Genomic DNA, 8,626 nt, shown 5'->3' with positions numbered 1-8,626 from the left:
AGGAATAGAAAAGCACCTCCAATCTGTGGGACTTCTAACACAAGCTTTTCACGTGCAAAACTGAAAAGGACATAGCTTAAGACAGGATTGTACCATTTCCCTTCAATGTTGTCATGACCGGATGTTGTAACTGAAATGTGTCTTGTCAAGGCAGTCCATCGCCTTGTTATGGACTGAGTCTTGTTATCAATCTACTGGATACGGCTCAAGAGTAATTCACACAAAGCCTCAATTATTTACTTTGCAACTTTATTTCTTTATAAGTTATTGGTATAAAGTTTAATATCTAATTATACAGTAATCTGGGAACTTTAAGGGAAGCTTATTTTGTCCTTTTTAGTGTCTTTTGCCATTTGGTCCTCAGACATGTTTTAGGAGGACTAGTAATATATGTACCTTAAAATTCTGTACAAAAACACTTCAAGCCTTTGTTTTGTTTTTCTGAGTAGGATGCACAAAACATGCATATCGTAGACAATATAATGGTTAAGGAATTATTTCCCTCTTTAAACTAAGGCAGTCAAAAAAAAAACATGAATATTGAGTAATTTGGAAGAGTAAAATGACATCCTCAGTGCTCATTTATTCCTTGAGCAAATATCACGTTGAGTAAGACACACCCTCTTGGAATTGCCACTGATTTGACTGCTGTCTGTACGGAAAAGACGGCGATTGTCAAAGACAGCATTTAATTATGTACATTTTATAATGTCACTAACCCCTCCACTTTTGAATATGAACTTGTCAGCGTTAAGCATTGTGTAAAACCACATGCAAAAATTGCCATAAAAATTTTAAATAGAACCAAATTGGCAAGTTTTTGGAAAGGATATTTCAATGTTAAAAAAAATATATTGTATATTAAAATGAGCACTTCAAGTAACTTAAATATCTTTAGCAAACATATCCAGCAAGAGACTCTCTGTAAAAGAAATTGTTCTTAGAACAAAAAGCTAATGGATGGCTATTTAGACTCTAATTTTTCAACACAGTGGTAGGTCTGTGTGAAACAATTTGTCATCTAAATAAAGTGAGTCCATTACACTGTTAAAAAAAAACATACATTAAGCAGGACTGATTAACTATTGCATTTCCGTATTTACAAAAGTGCTTAGCATAACAAAATTACCTAAAAAAATATAAACTTTACCGATATCATTTGGTTCTATGTGTACTCCTAGATCTGCACTTGGAGAAAAATAGTATTTACATTGCTAGATTTAGACAAGTTTCCTATTATTTTTAAAGAAACCTAACAAAACTCCCCACACAAATGGACCCCTATGCAAGTCAACTCATTTGATCTGGCTCATCATAAATAGAGCAGAAATAAACCCTTGAATACTGAGCAGTATAAATCATTTTAGCCGTTGTCTGTGGCATTAGACCCCAAAACAGGCTGCCGACAAATCGGGCAAGTGGAGTTTTCAGAAAGCCAGCGATCAATACAATGAATATGAAACTCATGCATGCAAGGTAACTGCCTTAGCTTATTTCCTGTTACGTATTCGTTAATGCAAACACTACACGTTTTACTTATTTCGTCTTCAGTGTGAATATCCCCATAATTCCGGGTGGAAAGATTGTCAATCTGCTCTTTGGTTAAACCTCTTAAACGCTCATCTTCGTCATCTTCATTCAGCAGGAAGAAGTGGGCGAGACGAAGAATGGGCAGCGTTCCATTTTCCACTAGGTTGTTAGCATCTTGAGACTGTCTGCTTTCTTGATTTTCATTACTGCGGCCATAGTGTTGAACGTCATCACTCTGTCCGTTTGTTTCACTGCCACCTTCTGCCGCGTGCCCATTCCTAGAAGAAAACTCACTTGGATCACTGCTATTGTTGGCTGAACTGGAGTTATTCTGCTCTGCGTGTACATCTGCTAAGTGATGGCCGCCTCTTTGCATTTCTGAGTTAGATTCAGTTTCCATTAAAGAACTCAGTTCTCCAAAACCGGTCATAATCTGTCTAAGGATCGATCGAAGGGCCACCGATGAAGGTTCACCAAGCCCGGTTTCTGAAATCCGGCGAAGAGGTATCCGTATAGTGCTAACGTAGGTTCGAATACCCGCACGTTCTGATCGCGATATCGTGCGCCGAAATCCCCCACTGTCACTTTCAAAGGTAACTGTGTTTTCTGCCATTCCTACTCTAGAACGAGTTCTACTAGCAATACTGTCCCGGTCTCTGTTTTCTCCAGGCCGAATTCTTCTCACCTGAAGATCTAGTGTGATCGTTGGATGCCTTCTAACAGCAGCTACCGGCCTACTAGACTCCTCCTCCTCTGAAGTTATTCCCGAGGATGGGGCTGCACTGGAAACCTGAGGAGTCTGAGCAGCACCTCTTGCTTGTTCTTCGGCAGGCTGCGTAGAAAGCTGTGCTGTTTGTCTTCTGGTTCTGGTGGCTGGCTGCGTATTTCTATCCTGTCTCTGCCCGTGTTCCTCAGAACGAGCAGCGTCACCTTGCCTTTGCAGTGGAGAGCGGCTCCGACTACTCAGAGTAGACCTCAACCGCAGAATTTCCAGTCTTTGGTTTGAATTCATCCGAACATTAGTTCTAGATCTGCCTCTTGTGACTCCTGCAGAAGTACCTCTTTCTGGCATCTCTCTCTGCTCGCCAGCAGCTGTAGAATTATTACGTGTAGCACTTGTTTGGTGAAGGCCTGCCAACTCCCTCGTTCTACTCCTGAGCCTCCCTGAGACTGGGTGCGAGGCTGCTTCAGAGCTCTGCGCCACAGAACTTCTTAAAGACCTGGTCCTCGCAGTGCCTGAAGTCTCGCTGTTGGCCTCTCTCGCGGTCCTGCTCCTCGTTCGTGTGGTTACGGGACTGACAGCTCTTTGATGTCTTCTTTCTAAATACATCCTGCTGCTATCTATACCCACGTACTCTTCACCAGCAGTTTCAAAACTGTTGTGCTCATGATTTATGTTGATTTCAAGACTAAATCTAAATTCCCCACTGTTTGGATTTGTTCGACTCACAGCTCTCCAGGTTTGGTTCCCACTCTGTCCACTGCGAGTGGCGTTGCCTGTGCGACGAAACGTGTTCAGCCATTCCAGCAAAGAATCTCCATTTGAGTTTTCTCCGAGAACGTCAGAATCTGAGAGAAACAAAGAATTGCAAACGTTCATACAACTGCGCGCTCAGCGCACAATGACACATTCGAAATCTTCTATGCTTACTGAGCCCTGACTTCAGCAACGTTATACTAGCAGGACAGCCACCCTTCTATGGCTAATATCATTCTGCTGAAAATACACCATATGTAAAATGGTTACTACTTCGCTGTATCTTTTTCCCCTGAGCTGGCTATTTCTTCTTCTTAAATCTGACTGAAATTGGCCGAATGATTAAGCCTATATTGCTGGGAAGTGAAGACAGCATACATAATACCAACCTCACTGTTAAAACAAACAGAAACAGAACAAAAATCAGCACAGAGGTTAACAGTTCTCCTGTTAACTTCTTTTCTGTTCTAACTCCCCTAACATACAATAAAACCTTTTAAGAATTAAAAGTGAAAATTATTTCTGTGCTCTTAGATTTCCTACCAAAGGCAAACCAGAAGAAGAGGAGAAAGCAATCTGTGGCTCACGTGGAAATATTTCACGAGAATTGATTCTAAGTTCATTTTCCATCATTACAAAATCTCTCTTAATTGAAGAACATTTTGCTGAGGCAAAATGGGTAAGAAGACATGAAATGGCCGGTACTGAAATTGGTCAGCATTTCTCCTAAATATCTGTATAGAACAGTATTTATGCATCACGGACTACATAAACATACAAACAAAGTCTGTTTACCTCCAACAGCTCTACCTTCACCTTCTCTGTTTTCCAGGTCAGCCTGCGATGCCAGACGCTCCTTAGCCCCCTCCAAACGTTGCTGCAACTCTTCTGCGGTTATTTCCCCTGAAAAAAATTTACATTTTGATAATGCTGTTAGATAAGACACTTATTGGCTCAACACAGCCATGAAGAAGTAACAGTGTTTTCTATCTTGAAGAAAAATCTTCAGAAACTAGGTAAAATTAATTAAATTTAAAAACAGAGCACCAGCGTGAAATTGGAATACAGGTAAACAGATAACAGAGGAAGCAAGTACCACGGAGGGGAGGTGTGTGCATCCTGAATGTGTTGTCAAGAGCACGCTGGCTTCCAGCGACTCAGAAGCCCAAAAAACTGCACAGATGAACAGCTACTTTAGTTCAGCAGAAGTTAATTATTTGGGTTTGGATATCACCAATATACAGAGGTGTAGCGCTTGAGAAAGATCTATTTTTCTTCCAGCTTTGGTATCTATTTAAGTTAACTTTTATTGGCTATCATTAATTTTAAACAGAAATGTAAGATTTTTCCCCCTTTCTAGGAAAACAGCAGCTGTCAGGCTAGTGAAGTTGTACAACCAGGTGCGGTGCCTGCCAACAGCAGCATTACTTCACATGACAGCTTCTCTGCTGAGGGCATCCCCATCTTACCAGGAGTGCCGAGCAGGTTGCGGTCTCTCATCAGCCTGTAGTCTTCTTCGTTGAGCTCATTGATGAACTGGTAATAGGCTTCCTCCCTGCTGAGGCGCTCCCGCTGTCGTTGTCTCTCATCTTCACCGTAACTGTGCTCTCGTGAAGACGCCTGCTCATTGCCGTTCCCTGCACGGTGCCGAGAGCGATCCATAATGGGAATGCCAGGTTGTCCTGAACGAGATCGGAAGGTTAGACTGCACAATAATTGAGGTAGGAATTTACCTAATTTACTTGTAGAAGTTCCCAGCGTTTTCAATTAAGTTAGTTTATTAATAAATAGCTAAAGATGATTAAGATGAATCAAACTATGTTATTTGCCAAGTCAGTTCACTGGTGTAGTTTATCGCGCAAGTATTTTGCATCTAACTTGCACAAAGACAGCTAGAAGTCCCTTTTCCCTATCGAAAAGACACACCTGTTGGTACACCAACTTTAAAATACAATAGCAGAGACAAATTTATTTTAGCTAAGTAAGGATATTATAGGAAATTAAAGGGTAACAATCTGTTTCCCTCTCCTGAGGGAAATACAACAGCAGTGTGTAGTACTTTAGAGGCTAAAATATCACTGAAAACACTGTTCTGTAATTACTCAGTGCAACTTCCGATGACCACGGTTACTGCTTTTGAGAAGACTATCTTCCACTTGAAATGTTTACTGATAAGCTCGTGAGACTACAGCATTATCTCAGTCGGTACCACCACTCCCTTAGCACAAAGCCTACGGATAGATTTTTGATGGAAATTATTCTTTTGACATTGTGACATTACTTGTACCTTGCCATCTTTAATCCGAGGATTAGCTAACAAAGGAATACACGTCTCCAGAAAACTGGTGTAGGAGAACGAAGGCTATGCTTACCCACAGAAATCCTTCACTTTACCAACACTGAACCAGTGGGGCCATGCCCTCAGAAGGCCTCCCGTGAGCAGGCAGAGGCATCATCCCTCTCGATTGCTGTGCTACTACCTGCTCTCTCTGCTTATGACTCAATTCTAGGCCAATCAAGAAATACCTAAAGAATACCTGTTCTTCAGTATTCAGTTTAAAAGAAGAGAGAGCAAAGCCTCATCCTTTCAACACAACCTCACATTTTTACAAAGTCACCTGTAACACCTGCTGAGGTAGACAACCGACAGAGCAGATCACTCCTAAAGAGGTCACCTGGCCAAAAGACTCACCAGATAGCACCATTCCGTTTACTGCGGAGAGGAAGTTACTGGTTACATCCTTGTTTGTTTGTTTTTTGGGGGGGAGGTGTCAGTTGACCAACATATCCAACTCCCTCCAAGCATTAAATGGGGAAACACAGCACAGCATTCTCAGCACACTCCCACTCAGTAATTAGTCTTCCCAGGAAAGCTCACGAGCCAACAAACAGACCAAACCAACTAACTATCAGACATACATTCAATACAGAGTAAATCTTTACCAATGCTGCCAACAGATACAAAGAATCAGGAAATGTATTTGCCACGAGCAGACACCGGCATACATTTAATATACCTTGCTTATGTTCTCCTGCAGATCCATTCTGATGCATCCTTCGTCTCCTCATTTTCCATCCCACATGCTACTTTTCCCCCCACCGCAGGTAACTGCGCTTGCGAACATCCCTTCCCAACCAGACTTGTCATTCAGGTCTCTCCTGCATCCAATACTGCACTCCAAAGTACGTAATGCTTCTCTCCTAGCTCCTTAACTCACTTAAAGATAAATCTGAGTACCTCCCTTTGAAGACCTTTTCTATTTTGATAATATTTGTGGGGGCTGTTAACTTACTATCTCTCTCTTTGCTTAACCTCACAAGCTAAGTAATCGCTGGCTTCTGTTCATGGCTACATTCAAATCAGGTCACTTCTCCTCTCTCAGTGTGAAACACCAGTTTCTCAGCCAGCTCTTATTACCGTGGTTTCCTCAAAGCAAACGCAATTGTCTCCTCCCTCCACTCAGCAAAGGTTATGGCGTTATCATCATCCTGATGGCACCAACACTTGGCTGTTGTCATGAAAATGCCCAGCCCATACTGCACTGAATATTAAAGAAAGCGCCTCTGCTCTTGATGACTTACAACTTGAGATAAACAGAAAAGGGGAAGAGGACAGATAAAATTCATTTAAAGCTGTTATTTAGATGAAAGCCTGACAGTAAGTGCTACTGTTCGCCCTACCACGACCATAAGTTAACTGACTTCCTGGATGTATCACCATGTGCTGCACAGAAAAACTCTCAAATAAGTTCTAGAGATGAAAAGTCCATCGCATGCCGTCTCCCTCAATCTGCATTCCACCTGTTGCTCAAAACAGATTCTTCACTTTTCATTTTGCATCCATACAAAGCCTGGAAACCTCTTCCTCGGTTTTTGTGGGTGGTAGAAAAAAAAATACTGTTTTGTTGACAACTGTATGGTAGGGTGATTAGTCACACTCTTTAAATGAGTCACTTAGAAACGATAAGAAGTGTGAAGTGTTCAGTTGTCCCATCTGTTTGCATGGCAGCTACTACCCATAGTTATTATTATCAAACATCAAAACGAAGTGCTTTGGCCCTTGAAATATTTTAGGGTATTGAAATTTGAAGGGTATCAAGAGCACCAAAATGAACTGCTCTGGCACTCAAGATACTTAAGAGTACTGAAGAGCTGAAGGGTTCTCAGTGATAAGGTGTAAAAATGTGAAATTGAAAGGCCTTAATGACTCAGAATTACTCTTGCATCGCAAAGAAACAGGTGTCACACTGCAACAGTTTACATTTGGTAGAATTTTTAGCCTGAGACTAACTCTTATACTCCTTAACTGAAAGCTACTTCAGCACACTCACTAAGATGCACGTTCGTTTTTATCTAAGCTACATATACCTTAGGCTTTCAGGTTTTGGCCCCCTTCCGCGGGTTCCTGTCCCCACCTCCCTCGGGCATCCATTTCCCGAAAGGCTACCGGCTGCAAGCAAGACGACAAGCGCGTTTAGACGAGGGAACCGGCGGCACTACTTAGCATTTCTGTCACACTTCAGCCTCCGGGCGAGATGATCTCACCGAATTGGAACAAAAAAAAAAAAAAAAACAAGAGAGAAAGAGAGAGAGGACCCACCAGCCCCTGCGTGAGGCCGGGGGAAGGACGGACGGACGGACACACAGACAAAGCGGCAGCGCCGTGAGGCACCGAGCGGCCCCCGACACCCCCCCCCCCCCCCCCCCGGTCGGTGCCGCAGGGGGGCGGCGGGCGGCGACCCCCGGCCAGGCCGCCTGGGGGAGGGGAGGCACCGCACGCGGTGATTGACACCTCCCGCGGCCAATCAGCAGGCCGCCTGCCGGCCGCCGGCCAATGGCGGCGGGGCGCGGTAGGCCGCGGGCCCTGCCGCTGCGCCCCCTCCCCCCCCGCGCTCCAACCCCCCCGCCCCCCCCCCCCGCTCCCGCGGCCGGGCCCCAACCGCCGCCACCGCCACCAACCGCCGCTAACGGCCGCCGGGCCGGGCCGGGCCGGCCGCCTCCCTTCAGCGCTGCCAAGCAGGGCCCGGCCAGGGGGGTGCCGGGGCTGCCTGCGGCCGGGCAGCCCTCACAGCCCGGCCCCGCTCCCGGCCGGGAAAGAAAATGAGGAAAAAATGCTCAAAAACAGGGGAAAAAAAAAATAAAACTCCCCCCCCCAACCGACCCGTCGGTGTGCGGGCGGCGCGCTCCAGCCCCGATTGCGGTCCGGGCGGCTGCCGGCAGCCGCGACGCGCAGGTTCCGAGCGGCACCGGCCCGGCCCCCCTCCGCCCAGCGCCGCCCCGCGCATGCGCGCGCGGCCCGGCCGGTGGGGGCGCGTGCCACGGCCGTTGGGGCCAACGGACGGGGCGCGCGCGGGGCGGCCGTGGGGGGTGGGGAGGGGCTGTGAGGAGAGGCCTGAGGGGAAGGCGAATGGTGGCGGTTGCTCTGAGTGCTGCAGCTCCTCACGAGCTTCGCCTGGTCCTGTATAGCGTCTTCCCCCCTCAAGCATATCCCTTTACACGTTTTCAATAAAGATTTTTTTTCTCACTTCTTTATTTTCTTTATTTTCTTTATTTCTCCCCCTACTCTGCCATTCTCCACATTCTCCCCCTTTCGAAGTACAGAGCCGTGTAAATTTTTCA

At 45.4% G+C, this 8,626-nt stretch overlaps 1 protein-coding gene across 6 annotated transcripts; it reads right to left on the bottom strand.

Moving 5' to 3' along the window:
- Positions 1 to 232: 232 nt before the first annotated feature.
- Positions 233 to 8,316, bottom strand: RNF6 (ring finger protein 6). Of its 6 annotated transcripts, none has more exons than XM_048072769.2 (5): positions 8,169 to 8,301; positions 7,376 to 7,457; positions 4,477 to 4,689; positions 3,803 to 3,910; positions 233 to 3,099 (listed from the first exon to the last, which is right to left on the bottom strand). In XM_048072769.2, exons 3-5 carry the CDS (start codon positions 4,667 to 4,669, stop codon positions 1,364 to 1,366), a joined length of 2,037 nt encoding a protein of 678 aa, XP_047928726.1. In that variant the 5' UTR covers positions 4,670 to 4,689; positions 7,376 to 7,457; positions 8,169 to 8,301; the 3' UTR covers positions 233 to 1,363. The 6 variants fall into 6 exon arrangements, with proteins under 6 accessions (XP_047928726.1, XP_047928728.1, XP_047928725.1 ...); XM_048072771.2 differs by lacking the exon at positions 8,169 to 8,301 and adding an exon at positions 7,608 to 7,876; XM_048072768.2 differs by lacking the exon at positions 7,376 to 7,457 and having other exon boundaries at positions 8,169 to 8,316.
- Positions 8,317 to 8,626: the final 310 nt, after the last annotated feature.

The sequence above is a fragment of the Anser cygnoides genome, chromosome 1, assembly GCF_040182565.1.
Source record: "Anser cygnoides isolate HZ-2024a breed goose chromosome 1, Taihu_goose_T2T_genome, whole genome shotgun sequence".
In the NCBI taxonomy this organism is placed as follows: domain Eukaryota; kingdom Metazoa; phylum Chordata; class Aves; order Anseriformes; family Anatidae; genus Anser; species Anser cygnoides.
Note: the sequence above shows the minus strand (reverse complement) of the source record. Positions and strands in the feature narration are given on the sequence as shown.

Excerpts from the sequence above, each read along its gene's own strand:
- RNF6 (XM_048072768.2), bottom strand. The coding sequence starts at position 8,292 with ATGCGCGGGGCGGCGCTGGGCGGAGGGGGGCCGGGCCGGTGCCGCTCG. Across the intron at positions 4,690-8,168 it reads CGCCGCCCGCACACCGACGG|GACAACCTGGCATTCCCATT; the intron begins GTCGGTTGGGGG and ends GATCTCGTTCAG. Across the intron at positions 3,100-3,802 it reads TGAAGGTAGAGCTGTTGGAG|ATTCTGACGTTCTCGGAGAA; the intron begins GTAAACAGACTT and ends TGTTTCTCTCAG.